General features: G+C 45.9%; 1 protein-coding gene across 1 annotated transcript in view; it reads right to left on the bottom strand.

The window, feature by feature from the left end:
• Positions 1-800: 800 nt before the first annotated feature.
• Positions 801-18,272, bottom strand: part of CYYR1 (cysteine and tyrosine rich 1) — a 57,920-nt gene continuing 40,448 nt past the window's right edge. The window contains exons 3-4 of the mRNA XM_068421612.1: positions 4,771-4,928; positions 801-1,647 (exon numbers count right to left, since the gene is read on the bottom strand). Of these exons, the coding sequence (XP_068277713.1) occupies positions 1,514-1,647; positions 4,771-4,928 (292 nt within the window). The 3' untranslated portion in view covers positions 801-1,513. The remainder of the gene's footprint in view (positions 1,648-4,770; positions 4,929-18,272) is intronic.

The raw sequence follows: 18,272 nt of genomic DNA on the forward strand, positions 1-18,272 counted from the left end.
TCCTGCTGCCCCCGATCCCGATCCGTGCATTCCCGAATCCAGCTCTCGACCGTCGCTGGGCCCAGCCTGGGCCTTCCCGGAGCCTGCCCTGGCAGTGCCGGTGGTGACATGGCCGACATCGAGGGAGCTCGATCTTGGTTTTGTATATATTTGTATATATTTGATTATTTCTATTATTGTTATTATACTCTTTTTCATTATTATAGTTTATTAAAACTGTTTTAACTTTCCAAGCCGGAAGTCTCTCTCCCTTTTCCTTTTCCCTTTCCCTTTCCCTTTCCCTTTCCCTTTCCCTTTCCCTTTCCCTTTCCCTTTCCCTTTCCCTTTCCCTTTGGTGGGGGGGGGGATAACAGAGAGCATCTGCCACAGGTTTAATAGCCAGCCCAGCTTTAAACTGTGACACTCTCCATAGTAGAGATTAAGTAATTTTGAACAATATATGTGACAAATGCAAAAAATATTATTTGGTGACTTATAGTATTAAAATGCCCAAGACAACATGCAAAAGTAATCTGACACTCACAGTCTCTCTGCTCATCTCTTTGGTTAGGCTGAATATCATTAATACTGGTAAACAGTATGTTTCTTTTTTTTAAAAAAACTAGTCTTTACACAATCCAATTGAAGACAAATCTATGATGTTTTAATATTTGGTTTGTATTCTTCTCCCACTTGTGAGTTTTCTGGATTCAGTATTTTTTTAAAAACTGAAGTATCATTTGCTGATAAAGAGGCATTGTAGCATATGTCCAATGTATACAGTATTTAAGTCCAGGTAAAAGTAAATCAGCTATAAATTAGTGTATTTCACATATAAAAATGCTCTTTACGTTTACATTTCAGGCCACAAACTAGTCTCAAACTGTTTAAAAGTAGGCACTTAAAACAACCTGCACTTGGCCAAAAATAATATCCATCATTTTTGGTTACTGAATAACTCCAACAGCACTTCTCTTGATAATATGCTCATCAGACCAATATGCACAGCTGATCATCAGGTATTATCAGCCTGAAGTAGAAACTGAAAATGGCTTCAGTCTTCCTTGTTCTTCCTTATTCCCCTCGTTTCAAGAAAAGCTGTAACACATGCTTGAAGACAACAGTTGGTGTTTTCCCCCAAAATAAGCCCCAGCAGCTGCCTCTTGTGCTTTTGAGACAGCTTGTTGAACCATTTGCACCACTTGCATGTTCTTACATGGGAAGACCCCCACTCCCACATGCTGTAACGGGCTGCAGCTGAAGGTAAGCATGGATGCTAAGCACTGTTCATCAGGCACTAACTTACAGGAACTGTTTCTTTGGTCACGCGTTGTTTAATCATGAAATGTGATGGTCCGTAATGGACAGCATTCTTCATCCTGAGCCGTGGCAACCCTCCCACTTTATTTCAACACCTTGCCGTATGTGTTGATGCAGACACCAACCCTATTTGTCCCTGAGCTGATAATATTTGTCCCAACGATGCTGGCTGTTTCAATCGTTGTGAAGTTAATATCATTGTGAAGCCACATAATTACTTCCCTAAATATCCAGGGTAAGGAGGGGGTGGGGGATACTGTATCGAAGTCTGTGGAGTTGGAGTATAAGGTGGAGGTAGGTCAGCTGGGTACTCCATTTCATATTCGTAACTGTATGGTGGTGGAGCCACTGAAATGGGAGAAAAAAGAAGACATAGTTAAAAATCATTTTTTTCAAATGCAGGCACCCAAGTATTTTCTAGCTGACATTCAGACTTCCATACAACAGATGTAAAGTCTCCTGGCAATGCACTCACTTTTTTTTCAGACTGTCATTATGCGGTCACTTTACGTCAATGCAAGCCCTTGCTTATTGCCCTTTCCTTCACTTCTTAGCCGTGTGCCCACCGATACATTGTGCTGGTAACGGTGTTTAAGTGGCCATATGAAGGATGTCACCAGAGTGATGTGGCAGAGCTAAACTTTTTTAGGGGAGGAAGGTTGGGTTTTTATCAGTTCCATTCCCTTCTACCCCCTTTAACAGTAACACAGATTTGTCACCTCAAAATGATGGGGTAGCCAGGCTTTCACTGATCTCCACAGATGTCTCAAACACCCTTTGGATCCCCAGGAGATGTGTAACATGCCATGCCAAACACATCAGCATCACACCTCCCAGGGCAAATGCCAGACATCTCCCCAGGACATTCCCACGGCTCGGGCTGAGGAAGAACAGAGCTTCAGCCTTGTTCACCCCAATGGAGACATCTGAGGAAAGCCCAGCATTTGTAAACTGGGTCAGGCATTTAGGAAACAACAAAAATATTCACAAACAGCTGAAAATGTTTTCTCATCTCCTTCTACTAACCTTAGAGAAGAAGGATTAATTCAGTGATCAAAAGGACAGTAAATGCTGCAGAATGATAGCATATTAGGAATGCAAGGCTCCATGTCAAGACCCCATTAGAGTAATCTCTACAAATTTTAAGGTCCAGAGTCTGCTCATGTCACCATGTCACTGTTAAGGTCCAGAGTCTGCTCATGTCTCTGTTCATGTCACCATGAATGCTTTCCTATCCCCTTCCTAGATGTCTCATGCAGTCTGGCAGTGAAATAGCACTTTAGTAGAGAGGAAACAGAAACCTAGGATGTTTGTAATGGGGGAAAGAGACTGAATCCCAGATTGCCAGAAAAAGCACTCCCTCCTCTCTGAAAAACCAGCTACCACTGTGGCTGAGGCCAAAGGAAGGGCAACCTCTTGCTTGCTGTTCCTGTCCAAAACAGGTGATGGCAGGGGGAGGGCTGGTCACAAACCCTGCAGCCAAAGCCAGGTCAGTCATTACTCCAGAAGTGTTCATGACAATGTGAAACACAGAAATCATTTCAGAGCTTCTCCATCCTCCAAAGACTGCTGGTGCTGAGAAGAAGAACTGCTCGAACTAATGTTTGCACCAGGAACGGGGAGCGCTCAGAATCAAACTGCCTGGAGGTAGAGAGACAGGGGTGAGTCATTGCAGAAGCAGACTTGGGGAGGACAAGACTACAGCCCCGGAGTCTTCATTTTGCTCTTGTTTTTACAGCTTGCAGTGACTATTAGATTCTGAAGCAGCTCTTCAGCAATTCATAGCTGAGAATATTGCAGTTTTCTTTCATTACTCATCTCTCTATGCAAAACAATGTTGCAATGATAAGGATGATTATAGATGGTTTTAGTTTAACTGGGAAGTAAGAGCATGAGGGAGAAAACAGACACTCAGAGCAGTGAACCTGATAAAGGAACACATAATAAATATTGCATAGCTTGCCTATAAGTACACATAATTCACCTGGGGTTTGCTGCAACCTTTGCAGTAGGAGGGAATATAAAGGCAGGGGATCTCTTAAGAGTGGGATGAAGAGACTTCATCCATGAAACACCATTGCCTTTTATTACAGTGAACTGTCAAGTTATCCCAAGGCAATTGCTCCTATATTTGTAATTAACAATGTCACCGAAGCAGAGACATAGCTGCATTGCATAAACACCGTCATGCTGCTTCCAGGGTCAGCTTTGCTCTTCAACAATGTGGTCACTTTCACGTGGGGGAAGCCCAGACAAATGAGCCTTGCAGACCCCAGCTGGCTCGGTGCAGATCCCCCTTCGGTGCTCCTGTACCCCAATCCTAGACAGGCATGAGTTGACAAGTGTGGCGCAGAGAGTGGCTTTGCACAGAGCTGGCTCAGGTACAGCCTGATGTACCAGTTCCCACTCACTATGGGTACAACTGCACTGGAGAAGACCCATGAGGGGTTCCTACCATCCCCCTGGGGTGCCCCAGAGCCTGTGACAGCTTATTAGCTCAGTGCCAGATGTGCCTTAGGCTCTGTGCCTCCCCTGGTGCTGCCCTGCACCTAAAAAACCATTACACCAAAACAATGTAAACCCACAGACAAGCCTGCATTGAGCATGTCCAACACTAAGCCAAAGCTAACAAGCATCACCAGATCTCAGCTAACTTTGACCAAGGCACAACGGGCATCTCTGCACCACGCTCCAAGTTCCCACCAGTTCAGGCATGTGCCAGGTGGATGCAGAGAGCTAGCTTGGATCCAGCGCTGCGTGCCAGCCAGCAGTCCCTCCTTGGGCACACTGCAGAGAACACACTGCAAAGACGCCTGTGTGCCTTCGTAGAAGTCATCTGGGATCCCGCAGCACCCAGAAGGGCTTGTGAGCTCTGGCCGAGTACCAGCCAGCACAGGCTGCATTAGACTCCATGTGGCACCACTCGAAGCCTTTGCGCTATGATCCACAGACCTTATTGTCCAGGTTTTCCCCTCTCTGTGGTGTGCTGGGCCCCCATTGTATCGGACAATGAAAGGGAGCTGACTGCATGTGGACAAGAGCAAATACAAGAACCAGAACACAAAAGAACAACTGATCCGTTGCCAGAGAGCTTCTGGCACAGGGAGAAGGTCTATCCTGCACAATGCAGCACCGCCCTGAGTGAGGTCTCAACGTGCTACTGCGGGCACCGCAAGCCATACAGCTGTGTGAGTATGGCACCTGGCCAGACCTCATTAGCCCACTGAGTAGCTGAATAAATTAGCCCAGGCAGAGTGCTGCACTGACGAACGCTGCGCACGCTGAGCTGCCTTGTGTTTCTCAGCAGGGAGTCGTGCCGTTCCCCTCCGGACTGAGAGGAGCCGCCTGCTGTCTTCACATCCCCCATTTACTGAGGAGTTGTAACTACCCAAAGATACGCTCCTACTATGAACGCCGGCACTCTTGCAGGGGTGCCGGCACTCTTGCAGGGGTGTCATTTCGCTTCCTTACCTGGGTACGTGCTGATCGTGTTGATGTGTGTAGTTCGGATGACCCCTACTCGAGTCCCACGGTTGTTTTTCATGCACATGCAGATACAGATGGCAATCCCGGCAATCACTCCCATTATAAATACTATACCGAAAACAATTCCAGCTATCGCTGTGCCTCTGCAAGGGGAATGGAAACATGCCGTCAGTTTCAGCTGAATAATGTTTACAAAACAAAATTGTCTTCTCAATAGTGGCTTTTTTTGAGAAAAAAAAGTGCATATTGATTACTGAAAATGCTGCAAATTTTGAGCCATCAGGGCATCTGAATAGAAGAAATGAAAGATCCCCAAGACCAAAATGAGAAACTCTTTCAAAGTCGCCTTTGCAATCATGCCAGAACGCTCTGCTGATTTACCATACAGTATGAATTTAACAACTTTAAAATATTACCAAGAATAATTTCTTCCCTTTCCCTTCATCACACAAGACTTTTTTTTTCCTAAAGGCACTGGTATGATTTTCTTTTGAAAAGAGTAAGCTATCCCCAGTAATATATTCTAGAAGCATTCCGAAGCGCTTGCATGCTGTGCTTCCACAGGAATGGTTTTGCATTGTTTTATCTCAGGTCAAAAAGTCCTTCTGCTGTGCTTCTGAGCCCACAGATTAAGGACAGCCTCCTCTTCTCGAAGATGAGCAGCAAAAAGCAAAGTGAATGCCCACTCTTGCACATATCTGCTGCTTCAGCCAGCACAAGCATTTGAGGTTTAAATGATTTCTTTTAAAATGGTCCAGAGGAAAGAATTTAGCTCAGCCCCTGACGTAATGAACCAGACTTTCCTTGAAATTATATAGAGAAAGGAAAGGAAGCATTATTGCACTGACACACAGGAGAAAAACCTCACCAAGAGGCACTGAATAGCTCCCAATAATATTGAGGGCAAAATCAGCCTTTCTGATGAACCCTAGTTCACCCAGGTTTGTTGTCAGGCACAGGCAGTGAAACATATGTTATATGAAAGATGGTATTTACAGCCTGCCCTTTTACAAAAAAATCCCAGTGACTTGCCAGAAATATTTTTACTCTGTGCATCTCTTCATCTTCCAGCAAAGATTTCACATAGCAACCTTGCTGGCAACTTTTTTACTGGATGTTTTAATCAATCCAAACTGATAGTTTGTCAACATGAATAAGCTCCACTAGGAATTATTGCAATGCAGGGAATAAAACAGGCACCACAATACTACAAAGACAAATATTAAAAGGAGTTTAAAACATAGTTTGGCTTCCCCATACAAGTGTGGGAATAAGTATCAGGCCTGATTTTCAAAGTGCTGATAGCCTATTGGCTTCCAAAAAGTCACCAAGAGTCAGGAGGTACCCAATACTTGAAAAACCAGACCTTCTATTTAGGAACCTAAATATGAATTTAAGAGCTTGTTTTTAGGCCCAAACTATTCAGGAATTTGGCCAAGATTTGCAGTACAATTACTGAATTGTATAGCATAAGTAAACACAATTTGCTGTCTTACTAAAATAACACTGCCAGGGAGCTAAATTGTTCTCTGCTGCTATGTAGCAACAAATGAAGAGTGTGCAGTGACAGTAAACCTGTTAATATTTTGCAGAATATATAAAGGCCTAATTCACAAAACCCTAACTCATGTCAGCAAGCACCTGGCCGTAAAACCGGTAGCTCAAAACACTGATGTAATAAAGCGCCTTGGTATTAAACACCATGAGTAACTGAGAAACAATCCCCCGCCCCCCTGCATCCCTGATAGTTTGCATCTAACAAAAAGGAAGTCTGATGCTCTTGGAAGATGTGATCAAGAGACCTCCAGCTTTCCCATCCAGCTCTCTCTGGGAACATTCTCTCTACCTTGAGAGAAACTGCCGTGTGAGAAAACAGTTTGATTCAGGAGACACTTTAACATAATACTCTCTTAATTCCTGAAAGTTTCCTTATAACTCCACAATTAAAAAATCAGGCATAATGCAAAGTAGCCCTACGACAGACAACAGTGAATCGCTAGCGCTTTTGCTACATCCACTTAGTGCATGAATCGCTGTGCCCTTCACTGGGGCACCGCATCGCAGAGTCGTGGGGAACTCTGCTATGCTGAAATAACCCTTCTCCCAGGTGGAAGAGGCAGAACCAGCCACTGCTGACCCCTGGACTCAGGTTCTGCACAGCATTTCTGCTTTGTACACAGGCCACTGCTGCCCAGCTCCTGCATCCCAGGTACACTCTGCCTGGCTGATCTGCTAAAATCCCAGAAACCACAACAGTTTCTTGCACTTCTAACCAGCTGCACCCTGAGGAACACCCATCCTCCACCCTAAAGGCTCACAGAAGTGGTAACGCACAGCAAATCTCCATCCTAAAGGCTGACAGAAGTGGGTAACACACAGCACACGTTACCTTCCCAGTGCTAAGTTAAAAGTTCTATATTAAAAAAGCTAATTTTAAGCACAGCTTAAACAGAGTTTGTCTCAGCTGTCTACCAAAGCAAAGGTGTCCCATTTGTTCCAGAAGCGGTCAGCCAGATGCCATTCAGTCATCTGCCCTGAGCGACGGGTTGCACTCTTCATGCGCTGGTGCCTACCAGGCACCCCAGCCTCACACCCAAAGCCACCTCTCCCCTTCTGCATGAATGGCAACTGCTCCAAAGCAATATCACTCCACTAATTTAAATGCCAGTTCCGTGATAGTTTACATAGGAAGACTGTTCATAAGGAAAGGAAAAAAGCAGAAAAAATCTCTGATACCATCTTCAAAAGGAATTTCCACCTTCCCTGAGATATTAAGCAGATACTTATACAGCTGCCAGCTTGCTTTGGGTGACAGCGCTGAGACCCGAGGACTTAGTCCTATTGTTTTTCCTAGTGACCCTTTGGCGGTGTTGGCCGACTGGCACGATCTTGCCTTTGCAAAGAAACAGCAGCAGGGCAAGACAGCTGTAGAAAGCCCCTCTGTATCTGCCTGCAGCTGAAATTCAAAAAGGGCTGAAAGCCACTGGCAAAAACTTCCAAGTCTGAAAAGGCCTCTCAGTCTAAACACAACTATACTGGAAAGCAAAAACCACTTCTGCCAGGTTAGCAAACCTGGGTCAGTAAGCAAAGTAATGAATATCAGCTAAAGAATTATTTTGCTGGTCCCCACCATAGCTCCTGCTGGTATAGCCATGAACCAGAAACAAAAATGGTGACCAAATTAAACATTCACCAGCTTAGCTCTGTTGACAAAACTGGTAAGTCTTGCTAATGGTTCTGAAATCAGGACAAAAAGCGGTTTAAATAGACCCACTGCTGCTCCTAGATTCAGGTTTTCACACTGCAGTGGTAAATTTAGACCACCTATGGATGGTTATGCAACGAGCGCCTGAGATGTGGAGCAAAAGATGTAGGTCACTTTTTAAATCTGGTTGCAGTCTGACTGAGTACCAGCAGAAAGGCACTGGCTGGTCTTGGTGGGCTTCAGATCAGTCCCAGTGCCACGCACGTGAAACTGTTCCAGGAATCGAGTGTTTGAGTTGAAAAGGATCTGTTTGAGAGGACTTCAGGAGATGTACTCTCCCAAACATCTATAACAGAATACCTATAAGGCTATACCACTCTCTGATGGTGAATCAAAAACGTAAAGCCATCTGGCCTCAGAGACCTGCAGCCCCTGCCACTCGCAACGGGCCCCAGTAAAACTAGGAGCACTCTGCCTCTAAACATCAGGCTGCACCTTCTCAGCACCAAGTCCTGGCAGGAAGACGGTTGTGCAGTAGCTGTTCTGGGCACACAGCACAAAAATAAATGCTTGTTCTTTTTGTGGAAAGCCTGTGGTATGACTAGAACGTATGAAGATAAATAAGCATGTATTTTTTATAAAATGGCGAAGTTTCTCTTTGCGCTATTAGGGAATTTTTGAAAATAAATATCCTATGAGAAAATATCCCTTATTTTATATTAAAAAATGCTTGCTTTGTCTTTGTCTCACTGACATTTTAGACTCCTGTATAGAGAGACCTAGGGATACAGCAATTTTTCATGCTATATCACCACCATAGACCTGTTCAAGGGAAAGTGCCTCAGAGAACAAGGACACTGTAAAGCAAAAGAAGACCTGGAAACCACACAGCAGAGTCACATAGCAACTAGGAAGTTTGAAATAAAGGGGAAACTTCGAAATGGAACAATTTGAAGGAAAACATTATGCAAAGTCCTTTATAGAAGCAAACCCAATGAAGACAAAAAGACTGCCACAGAAAAGCAACGCACAGAAAAGTGAAAATGGAGGGAGGAAAAGTAATTTTAAAGTTGTGTAAATGTCTAGAGATATTGTCGGGGTAACAATTGGATATGCAAAGCAGCAGTCTTCCAATGCTTTTAGGAACTTCCCACTGGAAAGAATATAAATCTAATTCACAGCTTAACATTTCTGTCCCAGCAGAGAGAACCCTGTGCAGGGGATTAGGCCTTTTGCTGGGTGGCACCAACACCTTGGCGATGCTGGAGCCAGGCAGGGCTCTCACCCCTCTTGCAGCCGGTGCGGCTGAGTTGCCCGGGATCACAGAACCCGTCCCTCGGGGGAACCGGTAACTTGGGTGTTTTACACACCCCGGCCACCCGTCCTTGCATGTTTTCTCATCCTCTTCTGAGAGCAGCAGCAGAAGCACGTACGACAGAGGCACAATAACATTTGATGTTTTCATCTCTATTTTCTTCTTAAATAATCCATGGTATTAGATCTGTTTTTTCTTGACTGTCACACAGTCAGGAACTAAGATTTTACGGCATTATTTACCATAATACTGAGTCTCATTTCTGAGAGGTAATGTCAGTCCAGAGCCCATCAATTTGTGTGGGAGTTTGGGTTGTTTTTCCCTGTATGTGTTACACAGTGTTTATGGGCCCTGGATCTCCTGCCTGGACTCGTGTCCTCTACCAGAGGACACAGGCTAAAGCTATGGCACAGGTGAACTTAAGCCACGAGTTTTTCCAAAGCCCAGCTCACTCTATAATACTGTATCAATTTAGAAACTATCATTGCAGAAGTGACAGAGCTCTGCGCCAGAGATGCGATTATATTGGCATAAAGGTCTTTTCATCCTGTAATAGCTCATGTTAGCAATTTTACGGAAATTTGACCGAGTATGGCAAGTTGTTAGAAGTATGCGAAGATCAGTATTCCCATTCTGCCTTCGCTCTATTTCATTACCATATTAGTGCAAGAAAGACATGTCATTCTCAGTCTTCATTTTGCTCAGCTGATCTTTTCCATCTCATCATCTTTCCTAATTTCCAGTACTTTTTTAGTTCTCCAATTAATTTATTGCCAACTCTCTGTATCTATAATTTGCTGGCACTGCATCTCTAGAATAATATTAATAATAATGCTTGCAATACATTTTGGAATGCTACTGCTAATACTAATAAACACCTTTTAATTTTTTCCACTTTCAGGCATTCAAAAAGCAGCTGATAAGGGATTTTTAAAAACTCATCCTCTGAGATAAAATAAAAAAAAAATCAATGATCTTTGATCCTCTGATCCAGCCATTGACATTTTGAAAAACGTACTCTTTGGACTCTTCATCAGATTTGATGTTACTTGGAGGGAGGGGGTGGGCTATTGATTTAATTTGGTTGGCAAACCCCGGTTTACTTGGACCGACAGCAGAAGTGCAGCGGGGTCACGCACCATTTTCTCCTGCCTCCACTGGCGCAGGCAGACCCGTTCTGGGGGGTTTGCCCCTCTCCATGGTTGTCCCTTTATTTTCATAAGGACAAAACCACTTAGTGAGTGATCCTCTAAGAGACTGGCTTTGCTGTCCGTGGCATTTTGGCTTTACAGCTGGGGTACCTTAAGAATCCCATGGCAAAAGCAGATGGAGAAGTACTGAATCAGCCAGGGTACCCATTGGCTGAGCCAGCAGCCTTCTCACCATGGAGCTGTACAGCCCTGCAACACAGACACCAGGGTAGTGTGGACTGAAAGGCCATTCAACTCGGGAATCAGTTAAATAGTCAGCTAGCTGATGCCTCCTGTTTTAAATTACATAATTAGTTTACGGAGTAGCAACTCAAATGGACCAGGCTTGTCTTTGAGTCTTTACTTTGCAAGTTGTACTTAGACAAAATTCCTACTAGTACTACCTTTAAATACACATTTTACTGCAGGGAGGAAGGAGATGATTGTCTGCTTCTGTAAACAAATCCCACTTGCCTGTTAAAACTGGGTACAGACTGTACTTGGATGGTATTTTCCTTCTTTTGCTCCTACTTGGTTGTATTTAAGGTGTGCTGTTAATGTTTAATTCCCTCCAAATTGTTTCCTCTGTGTCGTTGCCTCTCTACCTTGTTGTATTTGGAAGATTATTAACTCAAGCACCAAAATATCCTGAGTAGCAGCTGTACAATGAAAAGGTAGTGGTTAATCATCCAAATTCCTGACCTCCCTCCTCCCAGCTCCTCGTGGACAGGTCATCACTTTGAGACTGCTCCATATTCTTCAGCTACATAATCTTGCAAAGGGTTAAAGGACAGTATGTTCTGTCTTTTAGTATTGCCAGTGCCTGAGCAATAGGGTACCTTCTACAGCTCGTTAAAACGCTGCTGAGCCACTGAAGCGTAACTGTGGCACGCTTTAAAAACCAGCGAGAAAATCATATAAACTGCAAACCAAAAGGATATGTAATTACAGCTTGTTCTGGTTTGGACTATGGTTGGACAGACTTCTCAGACCATTTGCCTTTTGAGAAATATGTAGACATTTTATGCTTACTTCCTTTACGCCAAACCATACGCTTTTCCTGGAGGAGCTGCTTGGCCAGTAGTGCTGCAAAGTGCTTCAAATAAGCGATCCTGAAAAGGCCAAGGTAGCTGCTACAGTAAAGAGAAAGTAGAGAAAGCGTGCTCTTCCTCTAGCTGGTTCCCAAACTGCTTCCCCTGCCTGTGTATGACAGGCCAGAGATCCTCCTGTTGCCCTAGACAGAGGGGGTGGAGGCGGGATGGCACGGCTTCCACCCTCCTTAAGGCTCAGTGCAGGGCTGTCTCAGAAATAGCTGTATGGACAGAGGGAACGATGCATGAAATATAGCTGTGAGGTGCGTGCCGCACTATAGCAAGCACAATACATAATACACAGTGGTGTTATTAACTGATCATGGCTAAGCAAATACATTTTGATCAGTCCCAGCCTGTCCAGCATTTTCATCAGACTAATACGTGCACACAGGCAGATGCTGGGTGAAACACTGGTTTTGAAACTATCTGTCTGGCAGTTCAAAAATTTCAGAACATTGCCAGAATGTGGAAAAAAACCCCCAACAATGCATATTGAAATTAGAACAAGAGATTAAAAAATAGTCAGAAGTAATGGGGGGGGGGAAGCTTTTTTTTTGACCTTTTATGTGAAAGAACTCTGATTAAGATATTGCAAGGTTTCCAGTTACCACTTTACACCCTCGGGCTCTCCTGCTGCTTCTCTGCCCTTGTTTTGCAGCAGCTCCTCTCGCCCCACCTTTCCCTCTCAGACATCCTGTGCTGTTCCCTGCAGTCATGACTTTCCCTCGCTCTGTAATGTGCTTCACATGCTTCCCTGGAAAGGAAACAGAAGCCATAATGCAATTTCCACTTTCCAAAACGTTCCTCATTGTGCTCACGAATCCAAGGCCCAACCTGATGTTGACTTAAATAGAAAATTACGGCACAATCGTGCCTAATGTAGCCTTTGCTTTAATTTAGGGATTTTTATTCTTTTTATGCCTGCAGTTTGCATTGCTGGCTGAGCCTGCCATTTAAAACACTTTCTGAATCAACAGCAATGGGAGAGGCTGAAATTGCTGCCCAGCTTCCAGCCCTTTGAGCATCAAAGTGCAAGAGGTCAGGATGATATGGTGGGCTTCCAAGAAGACCAAAAAGTTAGTAAACCCCAGTAATAGCTCACTTCTGGCAGCCAGGTTACTGGGTATAAACATTTCGGAGAATCCCAGGAATATTATCTTTCTGGTAATTCTTAACATACTCTTTCTGACAGTGATTTTATTTATACCAGCTTCTGCAAACGCTTAACTTTGCACACTCCATGAGCTCAGCACAGGAGAATCCCGCAGCTCCCCTCCTGGGAAGCTCTTGCTCCAGGAGCCTGTCTTACTATTGTGACTTCTGGAATTCCTGCCTGTCAGATCCTGAAATCACTGAGCTATCGACAGCCAAACCTGCCTAGTTTTACCCAGGCATGCATCTACAGAGTATTTTCACCCAGCTTGAAGCCAAGCCTGAAAAGTCACAGTTGCCATAAAGGTTGATAGCTCTGCACCTTTTAGCATGCTTGCTGCCTGCTTTGTGCCTGTAACAAACCCCGAAGCTAGCCACGTGTGATGTGGTTTTGATGTGCCAAGGAGCATCCTGCACAGGGCTAACTGTTTTTTGGTCAGTGAAACAAGTGAGCAGGCACTAAGGGAAAGGGCCAAAAGACAGGGCTCTTAATTCTTGGTCCATGAGGCAGAGGAGCACCAAGGCAGGTCGGAGGTGACCCACAGATTAATAAATTTTAAAAGAGAAAGAACTGTGATGGCTGTAATTAAAAAGAGCAGTTCCTCATGTTTTCCAAGGCAATGGGCTGAACAGAGAAGTGAATGCTAGATACGGAAACCAAAGGAGAGCTCTGCCACGCTCCAGGATGTCTTCTGTGTCCTCCCTTCATTTTCTTGCTGTTGGCCTCGACATCTGTCTTCACAGTTTCACACCACTCTGCCCATTCCGATCAACTTCACTTGCAAAGTTTTCCATGGTGAAGGCTGGTCCTTACTGTATTTAATTTTCTCCACATAAGACTGTCTCCTCCTCAACAGCCCTGTGTGTACCATCTAGCCACTACCGTGAGCACTGCGGCAGGAGCTGTAGTTGCTGGCAGAGGTGTGAGCTAACCAACCTCTACTGCCATGTTTCCTTTAGCTGGAACAAAGAAACCAATGAAAGACAATGAACTGGTCGTTGGCAGAAAACCTCCCAAAGGCAGCCATGGTTCAAGCATTCATTGGGATGGAACAGTAGGATTCTCGGTATTAACGCCTGGCTACGAGACTGGTGCTACAGGCAGGGCTTTGGGTTCTTTGATAATGGCTGGTTTTATAAGGCAACAGGCGTGACAGTGGTACATGGGAAAGGTTTATGTCGTAGGGGCAAAAGGGTTCTGGGACAGGAATTAGCAGGGCTCATTCGGAGAGCTTTAAACTAGATTCGAAGGGGGATGGGGTGGTAGCTGGGCTTGCACCACTGGGGCAATGCTCTAGTGTTGAGGTAGACCAGGAGGCCCCCCATCCCCCTGGGGTGAAGTCAGGGGGTGAATCTGGGATGAAACCGCTGTGCCCAGCTCGCTCCCTGAAATGCCTGTACACCAATGCACGCAGCATGGGGAATAAGCAGGAGGAGTTAGAAATCCGTGTTCGGTCGGGGGGCTATGATCTAGTGGCAATTACAGAGACATGGTGGGACGCCTCGCATGACTGGAATGTGGTCATGGATGGCTATGTCCTGTTCAGGAAAGACAGGCCGCTAAGGAGAGGTGGTGGAGTTGCTCTTTATGTGAGTGAGCAGCTAGAATGTATTGAGTTCTGTCCAGAGGCGGATCAGGAGCGAGTTGAGAGTTTGTGGGTGCGAATTAAGGGGCAGGCTGGCAGGGGTGATACTGTTGTGGGTGTCTATTACAGGCCACCGGATCAGGATGAGGAGGGTGATGAGGCCTTCTACAGGCAGCTGAGAGCAGTCTCGCAATTACAGGGCCTGGTTGTTGTGGGGGATTTCAACTACCCTGATATTTGCTGGGAGGCCTACTCAGCCAGCCATCCTCAGTCCAGGAGGTTCCTCCAGTGCATTGATGATAACTTTCTGATGCAAATGGTGGATGAGCCAACTAGGAGAGGAGCGCTGCTGGATCTTATCCTCACTAACAAGGAGGGTCTGGTTGAAGAGGTGAAGGTTGAGGGCAGCCTTGGTTGTAGCGACCATGAGATGGTAGAGTTCAGGATCTCATGTGGCAGGAACAGAATAGCTAGCAGAATCACAACCCTGAACTTCAGGAGGGCCAACTTTGGCCTTTTCAAGCAATTGCTAGGGGAAATCCCATGGGACAGGATACTAGAAGGTAAGGGGGCCCAAGATAGTTGGTTAGCGTTCAAGGACTGCTTCTTCCGAGCTCAAGATCAGAGCATCCCAGCAGGTAGGAAGTCAAGGAAGGGGACCAAGAGACCTGCATGGTTGAACAGGGAACTGCTGGGCAAACTCAAGTGGAAGAAGAAGGTGTACAGATCGTGGAAGGAGGGGCTGGCCACTTGGGAGGAATATAAGTCTGTTGTCAGAGGATGTAGGGAGGCAACTAGGAAAGCTAAGGCCTCCTTGGAATTAAACCTGGCAAGAGAGGTCAAGGACAACAGAAAGGGCTTCTTCAAATACATTGCAGCTAAAACCCACACTAGAGGCAATGTAGGCCCACTGATGAATGAGGTGGGGGTCCTGGAGACAGAGGATAAAAAGAAGGCGGAGTTACTGAATGCCTTCTTTGCCTCTGTCTATACTGTTGGAGGCTGTCCTGAGGAGCCCTGGACCCCTGCGGCCTCAGAAGAAGTCAGGATAGAGGAGGAATCTGTCTTGGTAGATGAGGGCTGGGTCAGGGACCAATTAAGCAACCTGGACATCCATAAATCCATGGGCCCTGATGGGATGCACCCACGAGTGCTGAGGGAGCTGGCGGAAGTCATTGCTAGGCCACTCTCCATCATCTTTGCTAAGTCGTGGGCAACGGGAGAGGTGCCTGAGGACTGGAGGAAAGCGAATGTCACTCCAGTCTTCAAAAAGGGCAGGAAGGAGGACCCGGGTAACTATAGACCGGTCAGCCTCACCTCCATCCCCGGAAAGGTGATGGAGCAACTTGTCCTTGGTGCTGTCTCTAGGCACATCAAGGATAGGGGGATCATTAGGGGCACTCAGCATGGCTTCACCAAGGGGAAGTCATGCTCAACCAACTTGATAGCCTTTTATGAGGATGTTACCCGGTGGATAGATGATGGTAAAGCTGTGGATGTGGTCTATCTCGATTTCAGTAAAGCGTTTGACACGGTCTCCCACAGCATCCTCGCAGCTAAACTGGGGAAGTGTGGTCTGGATGATCGGGTAGTGAGGTGGATTGTAAACTGGCTGAAGGAAAGAAGCCAGAGAGTAGTGGTCAGCGGGACAGAGTCCAGTTGGAGGTCTGTGTCTAGCGGAGTTCCGCAAGGGTCGGTTCTGGGACCAGTTCTATTCAATATATTCATTAATGACTTGGATGAGGGATTAGAGTGTGCTGTCAGCAAGTTCGCTGATGACACAAAACTGGGAGGAGTGGCTGAGATGCCGGAAGGCTGCGCAGCCATTCAGAGAGACCTGGACAGGCTGGAGAGTTGGGCGGGGAGAAATTTAATGAAATATAACAAGGGCAAGTGTAGAGTCCTGCATCTGGGCAAGAACAACCCCATGTACCAGTACAAGTTGGGGACAGAGCTGTTGGAGACCAGCGTAGGAGAAAGGGACCTGGGGGTCCTAGTGGACAACAGGATGACTATGAGCCAGCAGTGTGCCCTTGTGGCCAAGAAGGCCAATGGCATCCTGGGGTGTATTAGAAGGGGTGTGGTTAGCAGGTCGAGAGAGGTTCTCCTCCCCCTCTACTCTGCCCTGGTGAGGCCGCATCTGGAGTATTGTGTCCAGTTCTGGGCCCCTCAGTTCAAGAAGGACAGGGAACTGCTAGAGAGAGTCCAGCGCAGAGCCACGAAGATGATTAAGGGAGTGGAACGTCTCCCTTATGAGGAGAGGCTGAGGGAGCTGGGTCTCTTTAGCTTAGAGAAGAGGAGACTGAGGGGTGACCTCATTAATGTTTATAAATATGTAAAGGGCAAGTGTCAAGAGGATGGAGCCAGGCTCTTCTCAGTGACATCCCTTGACAGGACAAGGGGCAATGGGTGCAAGCTGGAGCACAGGAGGTTCCACTTAAATTTGAGGAAAAACTTCTTTACTGTAAGGGTGACTGAACACTGGAACAGGCTGCCCAGAGAGGTTGTGGAGTCTCCTTCTCTGGAGACATTCAAAACCCGCCTGGACGCGTTCCTGTGTGATATGGTCTAGGCAATCCTGCCCCGGCAGGGGGATTGGACTAGATGATCTTTCGAGGTCCCTTCCAATCCCTAACATTCTGTGATTCTGTGATTCTGTGATTCAGTCTCAAAATACTCAAATGAAGGCAAAAGCCCAAACTTGGTATCTTGCATTCCATGCTTCATATAAAATTGCATGTTGCTCACTCAAGCTCTCCTTCCCAATTATGGAAAAACTGAGGTCAACAGAAACATTTTTTTCCTTCTTGGTGGTCAGCTCTGAAGACAAAAGTAACCTAGATGCCAATCTAGTAGCTTATGTAAATTGCTAAGTAAGACATATTATTAATATTGAAAGATTTCTGCCTAGTTGCAACGTAGCCCCTAAATAAACACTTGGTGAATCATTGCAAAGAAGTGCACTATCGGGTCCCAACAGAGACAGCACAAACCAAATATGACCTTTCAGAAGAATGAAGACCACAGAGTGCAGAGAGAAAAGCCACCAAGCAAATGCCACAGACCCGATATTACAAAACCGATTGCAGCTCTTTCTTGTGCGAACTGAACTGGAAAAGCATCATAGAGACCCTCATCCCTGAAATGCTCCCTGATCATTCAGCCCATTTTTCAGGAGTCCATCATTCTCCCTTGAAAGGGATCACAGATCTTCCTCTGGCATCCTAGGATATATCCTCATCACCTATTTAAAAGTTGCTTGGGATGTCAGATCATCCAGTGTAACTTCTTTGCAGAACACACTATTTCTTCATAAATTGCCTCTCTCTGAAATAAGTACTGTCTTGGGAGAGATCCGCAGACACCTGAATGCAGCAGCGCCAGGAGTGCAAAACATATTTATCCACAACATCACTGGAAAAGAATCTGAAGAGTATAAACAAATTGGAGGCCTTGGCTCTCCACGGCTCCTTTTAATGGCAGGAGCCTCTGGGATGATGCTGGTGGAAGTTGTGTGGACACCAGCACCACAAGGGAGGGAGCACTGGGACCCACTTCCTGGTGCCAGCTACCTGGTGACTACAGCCGTGACTAGGAAACAGCTTTGATGGCAAAAAGCCAAGCCCCTTCCAGTTCCTGCAAAGCTCAATGCATGTAACACGCAATTCATGGTCACAGAATCACAGAATGGTTGGGGTTGGAAGGGACCTCTGGAGATCATCTAGTTCAACCCCCTGCCAAATCCAGTTCCCCTAGAGCACGTTGCACAGGGTTGCGTCCAGGCGGGTTTTGAATATCTCCAGAGAAGGAGACTCCACAACCGCCCTGGGCAGCCTGTTCCAGTGCTTTGTCACCCTCAAAGTAAAGAAGATTTTTCTCATATTGAGATGGAACTTCCCATGTTTCAGTTTGTGTCCACTGCCCCTTGTCCTGTCACTGGGCACC

This window comes from Nyctibius grandis, chromosome 2 (assembly GCF_013368605.1).
Source record: "Nyctibius grandis isolate bNycGra1 chromosome 2, bNycGra1.pri, whole genome shotgun sequence".
NCBI lineage: Eukaryota > Metazoa > Chordata > Aves > Nyctibiiformes > Nyctibiidae > Nyctibius > Nyctibius grandis.